The 23,067-nt window shown below is 42.0% G+C and overlaps 2 protein-coding genes across 2 annotated transcripts; both read left to right on the top strand.

Annotated features, from left to right (window-relative positions):
* The first annotated feature begins 11,060 nt into the window (after positions 1–11,060).
* LOC121977159 (probable acylpyruvase FAHD1, mitochondrial) lies at positions 11,061–16,356 on the top strand. The gene is made up of 7 exons (XM_042529718.1): positions 11,061–11,246; positions 11,320–11,485; positions 12,290–12,342; positions 14,949–15,011; positions 15,242–15,292; positions 15,380–15,497; positions 16,074–16,356. Exons 1-7 carry the CDS (start codon positions 11,136–11,138, stop codon positions 16,187–16,189), a joined length of 678 nt encoding a protein of 225 aa, XP_042385652.1. The 5' UTR covers positions 11,061–11,135; the 3' UTR covers positions 16,190–16,356.
* Positions 16,357–17,284: 928 nt separating this feature from the next.
* On the top strand, positions 17,285–20,957 carry LOC121977158 (protein FAM133-like). The gene is made up of 6 exons (XM_042529717.1): positions 17,285–17,574; positions 19,710–19,773; positions 19,855–19,911; positions 20,435–20,473; positions 20,557–20,613; positions 20,694–20,957. Exons 1-6 carry the CDS (start codon positions 17,303–17,305, stop codon positions 20,784–20,786), a joined length of 582 nt encoding a protein of 193 aa, XP_042385651.1. The 5' UTR covers positions 17,285–17,302; the 3' UTR covers positions 20,787–20,957.
* Positions 20,958–23,067: the final 2,110 nt, after the last annotated feature.

Raw genomic sequence — 23,067 nt, 5'->3', positions numbered from 1 at the left:
TGGCTACTTCCGCGGTCCATCTGTTCGAGCGGACCACCACCGATTCTCGCGGCAAAGCCCCAGAGGTGGAGGCGATTTCGTCCGATCGGACCCCATCCCAACTGGACGCGTCCGCGGACCCCCTCGAGGTCGTTCCGATCAGCGCCCTTCCGCCCGCTCCCCGCCGAGTCGAACGTTCGGCCATTTTGTCCCAGTTTTCTGCACCGGCCTCCGACCCTTCTCCAGCTTCCGCTGAGACTACTCCCGGTCGGCGCCGTACCATCAAGGTCTCTTTGCATCTCCCCACCGAAGAATTGATGCCAGAGTCCGATCGGCCAACCGCGCCCGAGCACATGATCACAATGAAGGGACCCCTAGCCGAGATGTGGGCCGACGCTCGGGCACGTGTCGCGTTGATTCCGCTCAGCAATCTGGCCAATAGCCACATGCAGCAGGCCACTGGGGTAAGTGCGTTTTCTTCCAAAGTTTTTTATGCATTCTTTCCGATCGACCATTAACAATTCTTGCTTATGCCAGAGATGGGTGGAGGAGATTGCCGTATGCAACCGTCTGACCATGGTGGACGAAGAATTAAAGAGGTTGAAGGCTCCGGGCGGCCCGTCCGGCTCCCAAGGTCCATCATATGTCGAGCTGCAAAAAGAGCTCAAGAAGACCCAAGACCTGTTGGCGGCTGAGCAGAAGAAGACGGCCGATCATGCCCATACTTTGGCCGAGCTCAATCGACAGGTCAAGACACTCGACCAAAAAATAAGCCTAGCCACCACTCGGAAAAACACGGCTATCGCCGATCTGGAGAAGAAGAATGTCGAGACACGGGGCTTGGAGCAACGGGTCAAAGAGCTGATGGATTAGCTAGACGACGAGAAGGTGAGCCGCTCGGCCGAGGCGACTAAACATAAGGACGAGCTGAAGAAATTACATGAAGCTCTTGAAGCTTCACAAGCTAACTTCAAAGAATACCAGGAAGCAGAGCCCGGCCGAGTCGCAGCCCTGAGGCAGAAGCACATCCGCTCGACCGAGTTTTCAGAAAAAGTGTGCGAGCGGATGTATACCGCCTTTGAGCTTGCCATCACCGCCACAACAGGCTATCTAAAGTCCAAGGGTCAGCTGCCCGACTCCTCCAGCATCCCGACCCAAGACCACGCGGCGCTCCTTAGCACCATCCCTAAGGACCTTTACGATTTTCTGGAGTAAAGTTTTTATGTAATTCGGTCGTTCGGCCAAAAACTATCCTTTTTGTAATTCGGCCGCTCGGCTTTGCTTCCTCCAAGTTCAATGAAATATTTATCTTTGCGCAAATTCGTTTTTACTTTGCATGCTTGTGGGTGATTGGTCGGGGCCTATGACACGTAACTTGGCCAACTAGACCTCCCGAGCAGGCGTAGGTGACATTCGACTTGTCACTACTTTCCCTCGCCGCTTATCTTCAAACGTCTTTCGTTCTGGCCAGGGGGTTTACAGTCGCCGGTTTGACTCTCGATATTTAACATCGGAGCTCGACGGTCTTCCGGCCGGAGGGTTTATAATCGCCGGTTCGACTCTCGATATTTAACGTCGGAGCTCGACGGTCTTCCGGACGGATGGTTTATAGTCGCCGGTACGACTCTCGATTTTTAACGTCGGAGCTCGACGGTCTTCCGGCTGGATGGTTTATAGTCGCCGGTACGACTCTCGATTTTTAACGTCGGAGCTCGACGGTCTTCTGGCCGGAGGGTTTATAGTCGCCGGCGTGACTCTCGATTTTTAACGTCGGAGCTCGACGGTCTACCGATTCGGCTGACGATGCCTTATACTTGCGCTAATATTCCGATTTTTTACTCCTGCATTTCAAGTATACAGCCGAACGGAAAGTATACAGAATACATTACATTGGCGCACCTTTCACCCCGCCCGGTAAGGCTAGAGGTGGTTCGCGCTCCATGGTCGATCCAGTTGTCGTCCGTCTTTATCCTCCAGATAATAGGTACCCGAGCGGAGCTTTTCGATAACTTTGAAGGGGCCCGCCCAAGGAGCCTCCAGCTTGCCAACGTCCCCGACCGGCTTTACTTTCTTCCACACTAGGTCGTCGACCTGGAACGCTCTAGGGATCACGCGCCGGTTGTAGTTCTGCTTCATTCTCTGTCAGTACGCCATCAGCCGGACGGACGCCTTGGCTCGCTCTTCGTCGATCAAGTCCAATTCCAACTGCCTCCGCTCGGCGTTGTCATCATCATAGTTCTGGATCCGGATGGACTCTATACCGACTTCAACTGGGATAACTGCTTCGTCGCCGTACACCAAATGGAATGGCGTGACGCCCGTTCCCTCCTTTGGGGCCGTGCGGATAGCCCATAGGACGCCCGGCAGCTCGTCCACCCAGCTTCCTCCCATATGGTCGAGCCGAGCCTGAAGAATGCGAAGAATCTCCCGGTTGGCTACTTCGGCTTGACCATTGCTCTGGGGATACGCCACGGAAGTAAAATGTTGTTCAATGCCATAGCTTTTGCATCATTCTTCGAGCTACTTCCCGGCGAACTGTCGTCCGTTATCAGATACAAGCCGGAGAGGAATGCCGAACCGACAGATTATATGCTGCCAGATAAACCTTTTGACCATCTGCTCGGTGATCTTGGCCAGTGGCTCGGCCTCCACCCATTTGGAAAAGTAGTCGACCGCCACTAGAAGAAACTTCCGCTGACCGGTCGCCATAGGGAACAGACCCACGATATCCATTCCCCACTGATCGAATGGACAGGAGACTGTAGATGCCTTCATCTCCTCCGCCGGTCGGTGGGAGACATTGTGGTACTTCTGGCAGGAGAGGCACGTTGCGACGGTCCGAGCGGCGTCTGCTTGCAGGGTTGGCCAGAAATATCCGGCCAACAGGATCTTCCTGGCCAGCGAACGTCCGCCCGGATGTCCTCCGCACGCTCCTTGGTGCACTTCCTGGAGGATGTACTCCACGTTTTCCGAGCTCACACACTTCAAAAGTGGGCGGGAGAAAGCCTTCTTGTAGAGTTGGTCTCCCACGAGTGTGAACCGACCGGCTCTCCTCCTCAATAGCTGGGCTTCCTCCCGATCGGAAGGTGTAGCACCCGAGCGGAGAAAATCCATGATGGTCGTCCTCCAATCGCTCGGGAATGCGAGGCCTTCCATCCGGTCGATGTGCGCCACCAAGGATACTTGCTCAATTGGCTGCTGGATGACGACCGGTGATATTGAACATGCGAGCTTGGCTAACTCATCTGCCGCCTGGTTCTCCGCTCGGGGTATCTTCTGGATAATAACTTCTCTGAAGTAGGTCTTGAGCTTTTTGAAGGTCTCAGCGTAGAGCTTGAGCCGAGCGTTGTTAATCTCAAAAGTGTCCGAGAGCTGCTGGGCGGCCAGCTGAGAGTCTGAATGGATTGTTACCCGACCGGCACCTACATGCCGGGCTACCTGTAAGCCGACTATGAGGGTCTCATACTCCGCTTCATTGTTGGTGGCTTTGTAGTCCAGCTGAACGGATAGGTGCATCCGTTCTTCTCGGGGAGAAAATAATAGCACACCAATCCCGCTCCCGAGCCAAGTAGACGATCCATCCACAAATATTTTCCACATAGCTTCGGGCTCGGGATTTTGCACTTCAGTAACAAAATCTGCTAAGGACTGCGCCTTTATCGCCGACCGGGGTTGATACTGAATGTCAAATTCACTTAACTCCGTTGTCCATTTGATGAGCCATCCGGACGCTTCTGGGTTCAGCAGCACTCTTTCCAATGGGCTATTTGTCCGGACGATGATTGTATGTGCCAGGAAATAAGGACGAAGTCTCCGAGCGGCGAGGACCAAAGCAAAAGCCAGCTTCTCGAGCCCAATGTAGCGAGATTCAGCATCTTTTAGAATATGACTCAAGAAGTACACGGGTTGTTCTTCACCGCTCGTCCTCACTAATGCCGAGCCTACTGCCCGCTCGGTTAAAGATAAATAAATACAGAGCGGCTCCCCTACAGCTGGTTTGGCTAGCACGGGCAAGGAATTCAGGTACGTCTTCAGCTCCTCAAACGCCCGATCACATTCTTTGTCCCAATGAAACTTAGTAGCTTTGCGCAGGATCTTGAAAAAAGGGAGACTCCGGTCGGCAGTCTTCGAGATGAATCTCGACAATGCAGTTATCCGCCCGGTCAGGCGCTATACTTCCCTCAGATTTCTTGGGGGCGGCATATCTTGCAACGCTTTTACCTTGCTGGGATTTGCCTCTATGCCCCGCTCGGTCACTATATAGCCCAAGAAACGCCCGTCTTTTGCTCCGAACAAACATTTCTGAGGGTTGAGCTTGACTCCATACTTCCTCAGCGTTCGGAAGGTCTCCTCCATGTCCGTAAAAAGATCAGCCGCTCGGACAGACTTGATGAGAATATCATCCACGTACACTTCTAAATTACGTCCGATCTGCTCCTTGAATACCTTGTTCATTAAGCGCTGGTAGGTTGCTCCCGCATTTTTCAGTCCGAACGGCATTACATTGTAACAGTAAGTGCCGTCGGCTGTGACGAAGCTGACTTTCTCTTGATCTTCTCGGGCAAGTGGCACCTGATGGTAGCCCTGATAGGCGTCTAGCATGCATATCAGCTCGCACCCGGCTGTGGAGTCCACCAGTTGATCAATCCGGGGCAGAGGGTAGAAATCCTTCGGGCAAGCCTTGTTGAGACCCCTGAAATCGATGCAAACCCTCCACTTGTTGCCCGGCTTGGAGACTAGCACTACATTTGCGAGCCAGCTCGGGAACTGTACCTCCCTTATATGGCCGGCCTCCAGGAGCTTCTCAACCTCCGCTCGGATGATGGCGTTTTGTTCGGCGCTGAAGTCCCTCTTCCTTTGCTTCACTGGCCGAGCGTCCGGTCGAACGTGAAGCTCATGCTGTGCTATACTTGGTGAAATTCCCGGTAGCTCATGCGTCGACCAAACGAAAATGTCGCAGTTTCTCTGGAGACATTTGATCACTTTCTTTTTCTGACCCGCCTCCAGATCGGCCGCAATGAATGTGGTGGCCTCCAATCGGGTCGGGTGGATCTGCACCTCCTCTTTTTCTTCATAAACCAAAGGGGATGATTTTTCGGTTATGGCGTTCACCTCGATCCGTGGCGTCTTCCGCGCGGAATTAGATTCCGCTCGGACCATTTCGACGTAGCATCGTCGAGCCGCCAGCTATTCTCCTCGCACTTCTCCAACTTTATCTTCAACTGGGAACTTAATTTTCTGGTAGAAGGTGGAGACGACCGCTCGGAACTCACTGGGCGTCGGTCGCCCCAGGATAACATTGTATGTTGAGGGAGAGTCGACCACGATGAAGTTGACAGTCCGCGTCCTTCTGAGCGGCTCTTCTCCCAATGAAATAGCCAGTCAGACTTGTCCAACCAGTAGAACTTCATTGCCCGTAAACCCGTAGAGGGGGGTTGTCATGGGCAGCAATTCGGCTCTATCAATTTGCAGTTGATCGAAGGTCTTTTTAAATATAATGTTGACCGAGCTGCCTGTATCAATGAAAATATGGTGAATAGTATAATTAGCTATTACTGCTTTGATGATGAGGGCGTCGTCATGTGGCACTGCGACTCCCTCTAGGTCCCCGGGCCCGAAGCTGATTTCGGGCCCGCTCGCCCGTTCTTGGCTGCAGCCGACCGCATAGATCTGGAGCTGCCTGACACTTGCCTTCCTTGCTCTGTTGGAGTCACCTCCGGTCGGCCCGCCAGCGATGATGTTGATTTCGCCGCGGGACGTGTTGCTTTTATTTTCTTCCTCCCGTGCGGACGGCCTAGGCAGCTCCTTAGATACCCGGGGATTGTCCTCGTGCCTCTGAGGATAATGTCGCTCGGGAGACTGTTGCTGTCGCCTGTCGGATATCCGCTGATCGACTTCATTGTGTCGCTGTCTCCTGTCGGATGATGGCGATCGACGACGGCTACTCCGAGGAGCGGGGTGGGCGATCAGGGGAAAGCTTCGGCAATCTCGTGTGTTATGCGTGTCGGTCCGGTGGAACGAGCAAAACATGAGGGTCCATACCTTCTTCTTTGGTTTGGGCCGCTCGACAGCTACCTCTTGGACGGCGTGGGACCTCGCATGGTGAGAGCGGACTGCTTCGGCCCGCGGTCCTCTGGGCGGCTCCTGGCGAGTGACAGCCTTCCGCTCGGCATGGGCTAGGCGCTCAGTTGAAACTTCTTTTCTTCGGGCCGCCTGGGCTTCCTCCACATTAATGTACTCATTGGCCCGGTGTAACATATGATCGTAGTCTCGGGGCGGCTTCCGAATAAGTGAACGGAAGAAGTCACCGTCCACGAGGCCTTGCGTGAACGCATTCATCATCGTTTCTGAGGTGGTCGTTGGAATATCCATGGCCACTCGGTTGAATCATTGGATGTAAGCTCTTAGCGGCTCCCTGGGCTCTTGCTTAATGGCGAATAGGCTGACACTGGTCTTTTGGTAGCGCCGACTGCTTGCAAAGTGATGGAGAAAAGCGACGCGGAACTCTTTAAAGCTGGTGATGGATCCGTCCGGCAGCCTCCGGAACCATCGTTGCGCCGATCCCGAGAGGGGGGTAAGAAACACTCGGCATTTCACTCCATCTGTGTATTGATGTAGTGTAGCGGTGTTGTCGAACTTACCCAGATGGTCGTCCGGGTCGGTGGTTCCGTTGTATTCCCCGATCACCGGGGGCACATAATGCTTTGGCAGAGGGTCTCGTAGGATGACCTCTGAAAATTGCCGGTTGATCCGTTCGGGGGAGGCGTCCGTTCGGGGAGCCTTGCCTTTTCTGTTGTCTCGCCTGGGCGCCTCGTCGGATGAAGATCCTCGATCACGGTTAACTGTTGCGACTTCAGGAGGCGTACGGAATAGGGCCCGATGAAATAGAAACGTGGCAGGCGGTGCTTCCACTCGGCCTCCTGACACTGACGTCGCTTGTTGCTTCATCCGCTCGGCTTGTGCCTTCTGTTTCTGTTGCTCCACGAGCTTAGCTGCTCTTGCCTCTATTAGAGCGTCGAGCTCCTCCTGGGAGAGCATCACGGTGTGCGGTCGTCCATCTTCGTCCATCTCTTCTGCTCGGATGCAGGTGCGTTCCCACAGACGGCGCCAATTTGATCCTGTCCGAACGCTGAATCGATGGACGCTGGGCACGTGGCGCTCTCCGAACTGATGACGTGGGTCTCTGACCGGCCGTATGGAGCTTCGGCGAACCTGCAAAGAAGTCGGGCCAGGAAGGGGTTCCCGGCAACGACCCTCCGACGCTCAAGTCAGGCAAGAGGAAACTATGAAGTGGCTTCCAATATCAGAGATCGCGTACCTCCGACGAAGTCTGGGAGCTCTTATATAGAGCTGTGAAGAGGCTTATGCACACATACCGAGGCGAACACGTGTCCTCTTACCATACCTCAATATGGGCTTGTCAGAGGAGTTTGCCTGACACCATACTGCTACATTCCGAGCACGTCTCTGATGGAACAACAGAACCTTCCGTCGTCGGATTCTGCGTATGACCTGGTCGTCGAACATACCTGTTGTCAGAAGATGTTCCCCAATGTCCCCTTGTCCTTGTCCTTGTCTCTTTTTCCCCGATCCGAGCGTCCATCCGCTCGGTAGGCATCGGTCCGACCGGGCGTGGGTATCGGTCCGACCGGGAAGCTTCCACTCCCTCGCGTGCTCAGCTGAGACTGTTCCTTCACATCATTGCTGCTTTACGCCTTGGCCGAGCGAGCTTCCCGCTTGGCCCGGCGACCCTGTTCATTATGAGCGTCGGAAACCCGACTCCCCGTCGGGTTGTCCTTGATTCTGTACTGACCCGTTCGGCCGGTTGACCCGACCCTTATCCGGTCGGCCGAACCTCATACTGCCCTTGACTTTTGCCCTCCACGTGGCGTTGATTCCCCTTAAAGGGGGTCCCCTGTCCGTGCCGCCGGATCAACCTAGATTGAACCAAACAACATTTGGTTATGTTTAATTCCCCATAACCTTGGTTATGTGATTACCTGATAATCACATAACCAAGATTATACATGATAACTTGAACCAAACACACCCTAAAGAGTCATGGTTAATATCCAAGTTCTTGTCCTCGTTCATGAACTGATCACTGCTTCGTATAATCTAGGGATGGCCTATGACGGATGTTTGGGATGACTATTATAATATTTTTGCTACCACTAACACTTTAGAATGACTTGGTTAGAGTAGAGCTGTCATAATCTATGGTCGGGTGAGTCAGTCCGTGGCGGATCAACCATTTAATGGGGCATGACGAATTGGCCCATCATCTTGGTGAGTTGGGAAATCTCTAACTCAGCCCGATCCAAGATGGGTCAACCCACGAGTCTATCAAATATTTAAGAAAAAAATAAAAAAAATCATATCCTCCACAATTTAGTTCAGAAATATTTCATATATTTTAAATATAAATGGATATAAACGAGTACACATATTAAGAAATATTATTTTTATTTTAAAATTATAAAAAATAATAAAATTTAGCCTACATATATTTTTCAACTATGGGCCAACCAATCCCATCACGGACTGACCCGTGTAAGCCATGAGCCTAAGCGGTTTGGCTTACGGTAGACTTGGATTGATAGAAAATCAACCCAAGATGTTTAAATTATTTGATAGAGAGGAGCCAACTAGATGGGTCAAACCTAAATTAATGGCCCTATATTGGAGAAGGATAGATTTATCATAATAATTAGAGATTGAATAATAAATACTTAGATAATAATTTAGACGTCTTACCGTTTATCATAGTTCGGGTTCAAATATCTCCTATTGTGATGGCTAGGATTGAGAATATTTATGCCGATGATTTCTCTAACTGGCATAAAAAAATAAAAATAAAATAAGAAAAAAAGGTAAATTTAGCTGCTGCTGCAGCATGAGAAGGAGGTGGCCCTCCCACGCGGCTACTGTAGCAGTTGTTTTTTTTGGTTTTTTAAAGGTTGAATATTAATTATATTTAATAATTATCAAAATATAAATAAATATTAAAATGTATTAAATTAAAATTTTATAAGTATAATTAATTTTATTTAAATATAAAATTATATGTAAATTAATTACATAGTAGTGAAATTATAAATATTTAATTGGTGAAATATTCGATGGTATAATTTAAATATTTAAGAGTGAAATATTTAATATAGTAAATATTTAGTTAAGAGAATATTTGATTGTAAGATTTAATATAATTTAATTAATGACGTATTATCTTGTCTGGAAGCTGAGTCAGGGGGCGATGTGGCTGGAATGTGATCAAATCACTATGGCCCGAAGGGAGATACATTGAGTTGTCCTCTATGTTGACCAAGTCGTCAAAAGGTCAATGGTCAACGCTACCTGCAAACAGCGACCGGGTTACCCCGATTCTTGATATCCCGATACTCGAGGCAGATCCAACGAATATATAAGGAACAGACTAATAGTAGAATAATGAAATGAATGTAGAGTGAGTACGGTAACGTACCCTAGCCTAAGGGCCGCCTTCTGGTGGATCGGTGAACTTGTCGAGACGATGCTCGAGTTGTTGTGATCCGGAAGAATAAATAACTCTGAGCAAGACGAAAAACTAGATTTGACGACACCTAGTTGAGTGTGACCTGGATCCGGAAGATAACATGCAGGCCGGTACTTAACAGCGACACGCATGTCGGGATATGGCCGAGATATGATATCGATACGCAAATCGAGATATGATAATGACACACAAGACAGGATATGACAATAGCATCGGTTCCCAGGGCCTGAAGGCTGAATAAACGTGGAGCGGATACCAGATCAGCGTCGATAGTGTACGACAGTGTGGATCGGAGACTGCTTACGATGATGGAGGCTTAGCTGCAATGATAGGAACTTTATGCAACTTAGAGCTGATTTTGCACTAGTGTGGTTGCCAATAAGGTGGTGCGAGGGTGGCGACTCAGGAAGGCAGCGTTGGCTTGCTATGGGCAGCGGCGTCAATGAACGGTCACTGATGGTGGAGAGAAGGGCACCAAAAAGGAGAAAGAGAGAGGTGACACTAGGGGGGTGCACGTGTGGCCTGCTGGGCATCCGGAAGCAACGACGACAATGGAGGAATAAGTGAATGGGAGGGAGGAGGCGACGAGGGAGACAACGTGATGGTGTCTTATTGTGTATGGCTCCGACCATTGCCTCATTGAACAACTAAAGAAAGAGGGGAAAGAAGAGTGGCGACCAGACTTGTAGCGAGCTGTGAGCGTTGTGGGGCGACGATGACTAGAGGTGATGTTGTCAGAGGCGATGACAGGACAGAGGAGTGGGGGCTAAAGGCGAAGCATGAGGTGGTGTCTGCTTGCATGAGGTCATGGTGATGCTCCTCGGTAGCGTTGGCGTGGAGAAGGGAGGAAGTGGCGGCTGGAGGCGTCTATCGGCAAGAGGAGAGGGAGAGAGGAGAAGGAAGTTGGCGAAGACGGTGTCTCCCTATGGAAGGAAAAAAAAAGAGAATGAGATGAAACTAGTTCCTATGGATTTCTATAAATCCTTTGATTTTATATATATTCTCAACCACTAATTTTACTCCACCGGTGATTTTTTTTATCTCGAAGATGTTCGAAAAACGTTAATCGTCTTTATAAAATCAATAATCTCAATATATTAAGTAAAATTTATATTTGAAGGTATATATATATATATATATATATATATGATCAAGAGATTTTTAGAAATTCATAGGAATTGGTTTCATTTTATTCCAAACTCTCTAGATACCTCAATCGACCCCGAAAAATTAAGAAAAAAAATTTAAATCTAGGTCGAATTTTGAAATTTTTCGTTAATCTGTAACGAATTCTCTGAACAGTACCTTCTCCCCTCCTTAAACGATGATTTAATTAAAATATCTTTCCCTTTCTCCCTAATTCCTTTGAGGTTCTTAAGATATTAAAATTATAAATATTTAAAAGAAATATTTAATGTTGTCATGGGTGCCCTTAGCAGTCCCAGTTGGGCTCACACCTATCTCTTGCATCAAACATACTATTCATCCACCGATTCGATCGCAAACCTGGAAACTCAATCGGATCGATTGCAAGTCGATCGGATCAATTGATCAGAGTCCTAGCTTAGCGGCTCGTTTCGCGATACTTTTTCCTCGATCGGATCAAGTGAGAAGAATCGCCATGGCGGCGGCGGCGGCGGCATCTAAGCTACTCAGCGCCGGAACCAAGATCGTCGCCGTTGGGCGCAACTACGTTGCCCACGCCAAGGAGCTCGGCAACGCTGTCCCTAAGGTTAGGGTTTTTTTTTTTGCCCGATTTCTTATTTGTTGATCTGATCTCCTCTGTCTTGGTATGGATTTCCCAGGAGCCGGTGTTGTTCATGAAGCCGACCTCGTCCTATCTTCAAAATGGAGGGACGATTGAGGTTCCGCACCCTCTAGAATCGTTGGATCATGAGGTTGAGTTGGCTGTCGTCATTGGGAAGAAGGCGCGTGATGTCTCCGAGGCTTCTGCCATGGACTATGTCGGAGGTAGTTGGTTTATCTTTGATGCTCTAAAAGAGCATATTTTTTTAGTAAGCTAACTGGAATGCTCCGGGAACACTTCGGCTTGTGTGAAACCAGAACAAACTTATGGAACTACAATTCCAATTTCATTGAAGGTTCCACTTTGGAATTCCCACATTCCTTCAGAAGTTGGATTTTTAATTTCCATCTACTTTAGTTCAGTATTTTGCATACTTAAGAGAAGCATAGGGAAATTTTAGTGAAGTACTTTGAGAAATGAGCATTCAATTCCAAATTAATATGTATTTTTCTTTTTAGAATTCATATCTCTTGAAGAATTAGAATACTTTTATGATGTAATTGGCTCCAAACAAACTGTAAAAGTCCACCTTTTTTCATCATCCTATGAATTTGTGGATGAAAATGACATTTTTGTTGAATGTTATCGACCTTATTTGTGTTTTTTCTTTTACATTTTTGAAAATGTTTTCTGCCTTTATTTTGTATGACCCTGAATTATATGGCTCTACCAATCCCTTAAAATAGACAGGAAAGGTTGGTCATCATGCTTACGAGTTGCGTATTTGGCAATTTTCTGAGTTTCCAGTAGGAATTTGAATTGTTTTGGAATAACATTCTTTAAATTATTTTTTATCAATCCGCAGAATTATTGTCTTGCATTGGGTTGGACACAATCTAATCTTGATGTTTGAAATTTAAAGGACTTGTTCACTAATTAACCTCTTGTTCAACTTTTTATGCCATCTAGTCAGGAAATATTAAATTTTCACCCTTGGTTATTCTAATGACTGTTTGTTGCAATCGTAGGGTATGCACTTGCTTTGGATATGACGGCAAGAGAAATCCAATCTGTCGCCAAGGTGAATCATTTTTTTACTGTTTTATGTTTTACTGAAAAAACAGCCATTTTGAGAAATCCAATCTGTCGCCAAGGTGAAATATTTTTATTTCTTTTATGGTACAAAGATTTTACCGTTTTATGTTTTACTGAAAAAACAGCCATTTTGAGTAGATTGTTCATCATTATCTCTTCATTGTTTCTCTACTTAATTGTTTTATAAGCATCTATCACCTACAACACTACACTTCAAGAACTAAGATCTAGATATAGTAAATACAGAATACTCTTGGTTAGGCAGTAACAACTCCTCCAGTGTAAGGTCAATGATAGATGGTTTACTTGGGATGTGGAGAAGTGGTATTGGCAAATTTGAAATGCTTAAAACACATAAGGAAAACACATTGTTCAAAAATTTTAGACTAAAGCAATTTAGTGATGATACTTTGCTCATCCATAGTTTATAATATTAAATAAATATTATAATTTGAGGTTATCCTGAATAATTCAATCCTCAAGGAAGAGGTGTCCAACAAAATCCTTCTCTACTCACTAAAGGATGGGAAGCAAAATATAGGAAAAGGTAGGAATACAAGCATTAGGTGAAATATACGGTGATTCTAATACGACATGAGATAAGATGATGTCAAAGTTACAAATAGTAGCTAAGAGAGTACTCGATGAGTCAAAGGGACATGCACCACTAAGTAAGGAATTTTAGTGGTGGAATGAGAAAGTACAAGCGAAAATGAAAGAAAAACGAATAGCTTATAAGGAATTATATATTTGTAAGAATGAGGAAAACTTAAAAAAATATACAATAGCCAAGAAAGAAGCTAAGAGAGTAGTGAATGAAGCAAAGAATGAAACTTTTGAATGATTATATTAAAAATTGGATACAAAAGAAGGAGAAAGACATTTATTGAATAGCTAAAATGAGAGAAAGAAAGACAAGAGACTTTATCCAAATAAAATGTATTAAAGATGAATGTAATAGGGTACTAGTAAATGACGGAGAAATAAAAGAGCGGTGGAAGAGGTATTTTCATTAACTTTTCAATAAAAGTTTAGGTGACTAACTTAACTTAGGTAGTTTAAGTAGGTCTAATGAGCATAGAAATTTAAATTTTATCTTAGAATTCAAATTTCAGAAGTAGAACAAGCTTTAAATGGGATGCACAATAGAAAAGTCGTTGGACTAGATGATATTCCGATAGAGGTATAGAAGTGCCTAGGGAAATAAGGTATTGAATGACTTATAAAATTATTTAATATGATATTGAAAATGAAAAAAAATGTCTGATCAATGGAGGATAAGTATCCTAGTTCCCTTATATAAGAACAAGGAAGACGTACAAAATTGTACAAACTATTAGGGTATTAAACTAATGAGTCATACCATGAAACTGTTGGGAAAAGTAATAGAAAAAATATTACAGACCACGGTGACCGAAAATTAATTTGGGTTCATGCCTAGAAGGTCAACAATAAAACCTATATATCTTCTTAGACAATTAATTGAAAAATATCGGGAGCAAAAACAAGATCTACACATGGTATTCATTGACTTAGAAAAATCTTATGATAGAGTCCCAAAAGGAATTATATGGAGAATTCTAGAAAAGAGAGGTGTTAGCGTAACATATATTGAACTAATTAAGAATATGTATGAGGATGACCTCAGGCAGAATAACTGAATCATTTCCAATAAAGATAGGGTTACATCAAGGATCAACTCTAAGTCCCTATTTTTTTACACTAATTATGGACGAACTCATTGCACACATTGAAGACACAGTACCGTGGTGCATGTTGTTTGCAGGTGATATTGTTTTGGTAGATGAAACATGTGAATGAGTAAATGCTAAACTAGAATCTTGGCGAGAAACATTAGAAGGGAAAGGTTTTAGGCTTAGTAGAATAAAAACATAATATATGAAATTTAAGTTTAGCAATATTAGACATAATGAGACAATTGTTAAGATAGGAAATGACTAGTTGTCCGAAACCGAGAGCTTTAGATATTTAGGATCATTTTTATAAAATGATGGAGGGATTGAGAGAGATGTCTTACATAGAATACAAACAGGATGGTTGAAATGGAGAAAAGCGTCGGGCGTTTTATGTAACAGTAAAATACCTCTAAAATTTAAAGGAAAATTCTACAAAATCGTAGTTAGACCTACTGTGTTATATGCAGCTGAATGTTGAGCTATGACTCGAGCACATGAACAGAAAATGAGAGTTGCAGAGATAAGAATGTTAAGGTGGATGTGTAGACATATGAGAATGGACAGAATAAAAGGATCCATATAGCCGACCCTACCTAGTGAGATAAGCCTTGGTTATTGTTGTTGTTGTTGTTAGTTGATTGTAAGCATTTTGCTGTCCTTAGCATTTATTTTTTCTTTGCCTTTTTTAGATATTTTAACATTTTTAGGGATTTATGTTTATTCATCTGGCATCGTGTTTCCTCCTGCAGTAGCATGACATTTGCAAGAGTGTTTCAGTAGAATGAATTGCAAGCATGGAATTTTATAGGACGTTATTATATCACTTTAAGTTGTTCAATATGAAGTTGGAATTACAAATATATGTTGTAATTGTGATATTGAAATTGTTGTGTAGGCAGCAGGCCTTCCTTGGACAGTGGCCAAAGGACAGGACACATTCACTCCGATTAGCGCAGTGGTAAATATTATTTTGTTGCTTCTCTTTTGTATCCTTCTTCTATATGTATACCATACAATATCCATTTGAAACTATTGTGCATCTAATGGAGATTAGGATTTTAGACTGTATCAACTGCTATATAACCACAGTTCATGACAAACATGACAAGGATGCAGCTGTGGAATTTTTTGCCTGTTCACTTTTAACAGAATTTACTTTAAGTTTTTTTTTTCTTCCTCTGGATACAGCTTCCAAAAGCAATGGTAGTTGACCCTGACAATCTGGAGTTGTGGCTAAAGGTGCTTTTTCATCTTTCTCATTTCCCTTGGTGAAATTGTCTGGTTCATTGAGTTTATGTGAGCACTCATATATCCTTTATAATCCAGGTAGACGATGAAATTAGACAGAAAGGGTCAACCAATGACATGATCTTCAAACTTCCATTTCTCATCAGCCACATCAGTTCATTTATGACTCTTTTTGAAGGAGATGTGATTTTGACTGGTATGTCATTTTCCAACTTTGCTTACTTGAATTCACAAATTAATTATCTGATTCTGGGTGCCAAAACTAGATGCATGCATGTACTTTTGAAGAATCATAATTTTTTTTTAAAATTAAAATTTGATCTGAGCAACAGACATAAACTTTAAGCTCTTCTCAAAAGTCTTGAGCCATGTTTATCCCTAACTGTTTGGAGGGGTTACTTGTATACATTATCTCTCCTTGAGTCTTATGCAATTCAAATTAATTTTATTATAGTAACTAGTGTTTTGGTTGGTCTCCATCTACCCCTTATACCTTACACTCATAGTTTGTGAACATGTTTGCATGATCTCAGCTTATTTTAATATCTCTATGCACAAATTTCTCAGTATTTTAACATCTCACAAATTTCTACATATTAACTTCTTTTCTGAGCATTTTTACCCTGCTGGTGATAGATTTTCCTCGCCTTTAATGTGTGAGACAGTATAAATATTACTCACTCAGATGCTTATTTCTCAGTTAATCTACTAGGGTTTAGATTCATTACAGAAGTTGAATGCATGATCCTTTTCCCATCCATGTAAATCACAGGAACTCCTTCGGGCGTCGGTCCAGTGAAGGTGGGTCAAAAGGTTTCGGCAGGCATAACAGGCTTGATCGACATCCACTTCGATGTTCAGAGACGCCTAAAGCCATTGAGCAGCTAGGTTAGTCTGGAACTGAAACACTTCTCTGTAAAATAAATGAGTCGAACTGCTTCAAAGTTGCCTCAGAGATGTTTCAATAAAATCTGCTTCTTCGCCTGTGAAGATTGAATGTCATGTTGTAATATTTGATTAGTGTTTGCTCATAGTGAAACTTCTTGTATTTCAAATCTTGGCATCTACTTTTGTGTGCGTCTCCCGTAATTTATCTATTGGTATTTAGCGGGGGCAAGTGATATTGGACAGTCGGAGGTGAATATTATCACTTTTTGTTCCAATTAGTACAATTAAATTAGTTCTCACGGATTGGTACAGTTGATACTATGTATGAGTGATTGTTCTAATAAATTTTAGGATTAATTTTTAATGAAGGTAAAATGTCTTGCTATATATCTAATCTTTTTATGTAAAGGGTCTGTGTTAGAATAAATACTTCATATGATTTATCCCTGAGTATTTCAGTTAGGGTGACAACTTCACGTAGGGGTGAATCAAATCAAGCCGAATATGTTGAAAAATTTAAGGTTCGAATTCAGCTCGAAATAGGTATATTCGAATAATCGAATTCGAGCTCAATTTGAAGTTCGAAAAATTTAAAATTTTATGTTCGAGTTCGATTCGAATTAGGGTTCGAGTTCGAATTCAGCTCGAAAGATTCGAACATGTTCGCAAACTATTCGAATTATTGCTCAAAATTTATTTATTTAATATATATTTAACTTATATTAATAAAATATTAAGACTCGCGAGCGGCTCGTGAATTATTGAATAATATAATTTGGGCTCGAATTAGACTCGAAAAAAAAGTTCGAACATATTCGAGCTCGGCTCGAATTCGATAAATTCAAATACTAATCGAATATTTTTCGAACCGACTCGAAAAACTCGTAAGCCAGCTCGATTCGTTTGCAGGCCTAGTTTCACGGCTCCAATTAGGACTGGTAAGTTCATTATGGATCACGGGCGTTTCGCGTGACAAATGGGTTGCCAACCGGGCCGAGAGGCCCAAAATAAAAGATTACGATAGTTGTTATGGCCTGGATAGAAAGTAGCCCGTTAAAGGGCCCCGTAAAGGAAAATGGATTAAAAAGTGAGTATCAAAATTAGGGTATATAAATGTTGAGGTACGGTTTGGGTTCGGCGGACGGAAGCTTCGGGACCTCTCCGATCATGGTGGCTTCGTCGCCTTCCTCTTCTTCCACCTCCTCCTCTTCGGAGTCTGGATCGGATTCGTCCTCCTCCTCCGTTTCCCGCCGTCGAGATCGCCGCCGCAGTCGGCACCGCCGTGGGGAAAATCTTAAGGCTCGCAAAGAGCGCAGCAAGCGGAAGCGCAAGCACCGTCGATCTCCCAGCGACGGATCCTCTAGTTCCTACAACGAAGGTTACAGGTTGGTGATTTCCTCTTTGTGAATTTTGGATGGAGGGTCAGTGATTTTGATCAGGTAGTTTAGGACCTTAGGTAGTTTACATCATTCTTAACGTTACATTATAGCATAATTCGAAGACTGTTGGAATGACTTGGAGATTGATCGAATTGCGCAATTTCTTCAAAGACTCTTTGATCGAGTTCAAACATTTTTTTAGCTTGATGGTTTCTTTAATTTTTAGGGGAGCATTTTAATACATAATAGTTCATTTAGTAAATTTTAGCTACTCTATGAATAGAGCCTGTAATCATGTTTGTTTTCCTCTGATTCCTTGCACCAATTCAGATTTCTAATCAACATGGAATATCTCTTAGTCTGGAACTTAGTCAATGAATTGGTATTGTTAATAAATCCTTCTTTCATATAAATCCATTGAAAACGCATTATTTTTATAGCCCCATGATGTATGTAAGCTAGGTGATTGTGATTATGCAAGTTGTGCGCAGAGGCATATCTAATTGGACGGGCTTTGTGTGCTTTGCCAATTTACCCTTAATATGACATTGGAACCACTTAACGAGGGAGGATGCACAGGTCATTTTTTTATTACTTCTTCAAACTGCAATGACGTGTGAACATCTATACACCCTCCACTGGTCAGTGACAATCAAGCTGCCAAATGCCAAAATCTCACTTGTAGAAGGCATACTGTAGACATTCTGCAATAATTGCACTAATGAAATTGTGATGGATCCTCACGGTTGTTGAAGATGAGTTTGCACTTGTGTTATTTGGGGTGGTTGCGCTTATGGGATGGTTTGAGTTGAGATTGTTGACTTCAGTTGATGCTCCCACTATTCTCCCACTCTTCTTTTGCATAGTCCTTTTCAACTCCTTCAAGACAATGCACTAGTGAGTTGTGAAGAATGGACCACAGTTGAAGAATCAAATCCTTGGCTTTTCTTTCAGCCATCACAAGGATGAGGTACTTGTGGGCTCTCTAGATACCTTGAGAGGAAGGTTGCAAATTGGATCAATGTAAAAAAGTTCATATTATCTTGTTGTGTTCATAACCTTCATTAGGCACTTTGTAAATGCATTTGCACCTCAACCTATAACGAGTTGTACATGATCTTGACAAAGGATACCTTCTCATGCAAGAAGTCCTTTAAATTGGCTTTGTTAATTTGTGGCCGTTTTAATTTGTCCTAGCTTAACTAGTTGGCTGAGGTGGCATCCCTTTGTCGAGAGTTCTTATTGTAGGTGACAAAATCTATATACTCCTCTTTCTCTATCTCAATGAAATGACATGAATAAAACTTATTTGATCACTGGCACAAATGGTTGATGTTAGAAGCAGTGCTTGTAGATCTATACCAGAGGATCTCTGATGTTGCGTGGGGTATGTCCTAACTTTTAGTAATGCACAGAGGAAACTTCTAGTCCCCCTCTTGTTGTTCTTTCTGTAGTTTGGTGGCTTCAGATCAAAATTTGGGCATTAAGCTCGTGTGAGATTCTCATTGCAATTGAGCGGCTATTGTTGTTGGACATCCCCTTTGTTATTGCTCTTGTGCATGATCCTATGCAAACATCTTAGCGAATGCCTTTAATTTTTTGCATCAAAGCTTTGTCTGTGTATCTCTAAGTTGTCAAATGCTTACTGAGAGGGGGATAGAGTCCATGAACAATATACCGTTGGCATGGAAAATGTGTTGAGAGTTGGGACTTCTTCCCACAAGGTACTTTGAAACGAATTCCTATGCCTCTATTCGTATCGCACATGAAGAGGAGAGCTCAAGGGGATACAGAATTACTTTCTAATTCTGAGGAGGAAAAAGCGGAACTTTGGAATAATGGATCGATGCCTTTATTCATTCCTTGTTCAACTTATATTAATTGGTCCATGTCCATGTATTCTTGTATATTTGACATAAAGCTTGGGATGCCTGAATAATCTACTCAAAAAGTTTTTACACAACCAATGAACTTCAACTTTGATTATTCATATGATTTTTCTTGGCAATAAACTTGCATTTTTTTTCTCTTTCTTTTTTTGCTTCTATAATATGCTATTGCACACAAGGTTGGTTTAAATTCTTCAGTGTGTATTGTCTCCTTAAACAGTCATGTTCGTTTTCATTGTTGTTTGATTTCAGTGATGAAAACATTTCTGATAGCGAGGCCAAGCATAAAAAGCACAAGCACGAGAGGTCCAAAAAGGTAAACAACCATATTGTTTGCATACACGGGTATGCATAGATCGACTAGAGTTTAAAAACTGTCTTCCTGCCTTTGATTAAGGATAAGGAGAGGAGAAAGAGACACAGGAACAAGCATCAAAAGCAGAAACATAAAGAGGTAGGTTGTCAATTTTTTTTTCTTTGGTTCGGTTGGAATTTGTCATGGTTCAACTTGTGAAAATATTATAGTTAGAACATTACGGGAAAAACTGTTGAGAGCGCACTGAAAATACATATAATGGCTATAAGCAGCATACAGTTGGTCAGAATACTAGGTGCGGTTACACGGTGGGGTTTTAAGAAAAAACATCTAGTTTCACTTGAGGTGTATAAAAATGTCCAAACCCAAACTCTTTTATTCAACATAATCTCCAAATCTAAAATTTTTGTTTTTTTTATTTTATATTTACAAAATTACAAAAAAATAAAAACTAAAAAATAATTATTTTATACTATGGATCAATTTTTGTTATATTCTTTGTTATTGTAGAATTTCTCTTCTTTTTTTTATAACAACTTATGGTATTTGCTGCCTGTTTTTGGTTGGCTCTTTGATATTGGAGCTGGGGCCTGTGAATGGGTGATGATCACTGGATTGGCTTTGGCATTTTTTTTCCTTTGGCAATGTGAGCTTCATACAGAAGCAGCAGAGTTGTGGCAGTCCAGTCCAACTATCCAAGGTACTAGTACTCTCCGAACCACTATTTAAACATCTTCCATGTCGTCTCATTGTCATATTGATTTCTGCTTCTTCCATCTTTAGTTCCTTGGCCGCGACAAAGAAGATGGTGCTCGACGCAGTGCTATTTCTGGTAAAAAGGTGAGGAAGTGTTTGTTTATCTTTGTTGGCCGCCTACCTTGATGCATTGTTGATTTGGTGTGCTTGTGCTCCTCCTGCAGATTCTCCTGAAGCTTGATAAATCGAAGGAAGACAAGAAGGCTGAGAGCAACCGTAATGACCTGCTGAAGTTTCTGAATGCTAGTTATGATTGATTGTCGTTGAAGGAAGATGGTTCTAAGAAAATATCAAATTTTAAGATTGTACATGAATTGTGTTTGCTCTTGTAATGTTCTACTCTTGCATTTTGACGTTTAGCATGCCAACTCTCGGATTACATGTTTGTAGTCTATTGATTTGCATAAGAGGTAATGCTACTTTCTTGATTTGATGTTTAATTTAATTTAAATATGTGGTAAACCTATTGGTGATGTGATGATTTTAGTTTTGGACTCGACGTGTAAACTAACTTGTAAAATTTTAATTATTCTTAAATCATGCAAATTTGTTTTGCGGAGTATATAATTTGTATACAATGTTACGAACTTACGCTAATGTGCGAGCAGGGATTTGTTGAATGTAGTTTGTCGGACAAGGGGTTGAATGTATTCCCCTGATAGTACGGGTTGTGGGCAGGTGGGATCTTCCGTCCTCGGTTGTGGCCTTGTGGGGGCATGTGCTTTATTTTTTTTATTTTTTTTCCCAACGAGTAGGGATTTATTGAACAACGTTCAATGTGAATAAATATAATCATAACTGTAAGGTGCAATGTTATTCAATTCAACATACTTACTGCAATAGTTGGGTCCATGTTAGACGGATACATATCTTTAAAAAAAAAAAAACCTTTCTATCCTCTAGTTAATTTAGAGGTCGTAAATTTTGTAATTTATCTTTGTTCGTATAATCTAAGAATGAAGTTTGAGGAGTGTCTTTTATCCTTTTTACTATAATGTTATTTAATTCAAAATGTAATGGTTAGGTGTTTCAATGAATAATTAAGGGATTTAAAGTTTAAGTTTTATTTATGGCACAAATTTTTTCTCCGGTGAGAAACGGACCTAAGAACATTAGTCATTTAGATAGATCTCCATTAGCATTTTCTGATTTACTCAAATGATCGATAGAAAATTTTCATAGGATGTTATCATTTTTGCTACAATGTTATTCAATTCAAAGTATAATGATGAGGTGCTTCAATGAATAATTAAGGGATTTAAAATTCGAGTTTCATTTATGTCGTAGATTTTTTTTCAATGAGAAACGGATCTAAGAATGTTAATCATTTAGATAGATATCCATTAGCGCTTTCTGATTTATCTAAATAGTCAGTGGAAAATTTTGAACAAAAAATTGATATCTGAATTAAAAAAATAAAAATTAATAATAATTTATTCATGTTTGTTACTTTATTTATCTATTTTAAAATCGGACCAATACTTCTTAAATGGTCTGGCCCAACTCTGGTCCTTCTTCGGCCTGCTTTTCTTATATAATTATTGATATTTAATAAAGCTTATAACTTAATTTTGATGTGTAATAATAAATAGATGGATGGTAAACGAGAGCGGAATAGAATCTCTTGAAGGATAAATACGGGTGTAAATGAATTAAATCGTTCATCAGTTATTTGAAACTCGATTCAATAAAAGTTCGTTTGAGCTCGTTTAATGAGACTTGTTAAGATAAATAAATCAAGCTCAAGCTTTATCATATTCGGCTCGTTAGCTCATAAACATGTTCGTTAAATTTATAAATCAACTTTTAAATAATAAAATAATAATTTTGATATTGAATTTATAGATTTTACATCCTACTTATGAAACATATAGACAAATATATTAAATTTATTTATCAGAATAAAATTATAAATTTTAATAAGAATATTATAATTTTCTCTAAATATATAATTTAGTTTTTTATGAATATAAAAATTTATAATTTATGTTTATTAAGTTCGTTTATACTCAATAAAAGTTCGAATAAACTCCTGAGTCATAATATATTAGTTAAATAAATTCGAGCTCGGCTCGATTATAAACGAGTCAAACTCAAATATTCAACGAATTCGGCTCAACTTGATTCGATTACACCCATAAAAATAAAATTCTGCACCTAAAGAGGTCGTTGGATACTTACAAATAAAATCATTCCCAACCAAAAAAAGGCAGACAAGCGATTTACTTTTTTCGTCTCACTACGAAAACCATGATCAAGAACGTTTGAGATGAGTAAGTAACCTTTTACCATATATAAGACGATCAAGAAAGGTTGGGATCAGCAAGTAACCTTTTATCAGATATAGGATCGTATTATGTATTTACATGATTATTAATATGTAATCATGTTTACCGTTTAAGTTTAAACACGAGCAAATGGATATATTTACTAAATAAAAAAAATATTTTAAAATCTTAAATTTTAAAGAGAATTATACTTTAATAAATCAAAACATTTTAAAATATAAAAATTAATTACGGAAAAACTTTGGAATTT

This window comes from Zingiber officinale, chromosome 4B, assembly GCF_018446385.1.
Source record: "Zingiber officinale cultivar Zhangliang chromosome 4B, Zo_v1.1, whole genome shotgun sequence".
Classification (NCBI taxonomy): domain Eukaryota; kingdom Viridiplantae; phylum Streptophyta; class Magnoliopsida; order Zingiberales; family Zingiberaceae; genus Zingiber; species Zingiber officinale.
The sequence above is the reverse complement of the archived record's forward strand: the minus strand, read 5'-3'. Positions and strand labels throughout refer to the sequence as shown.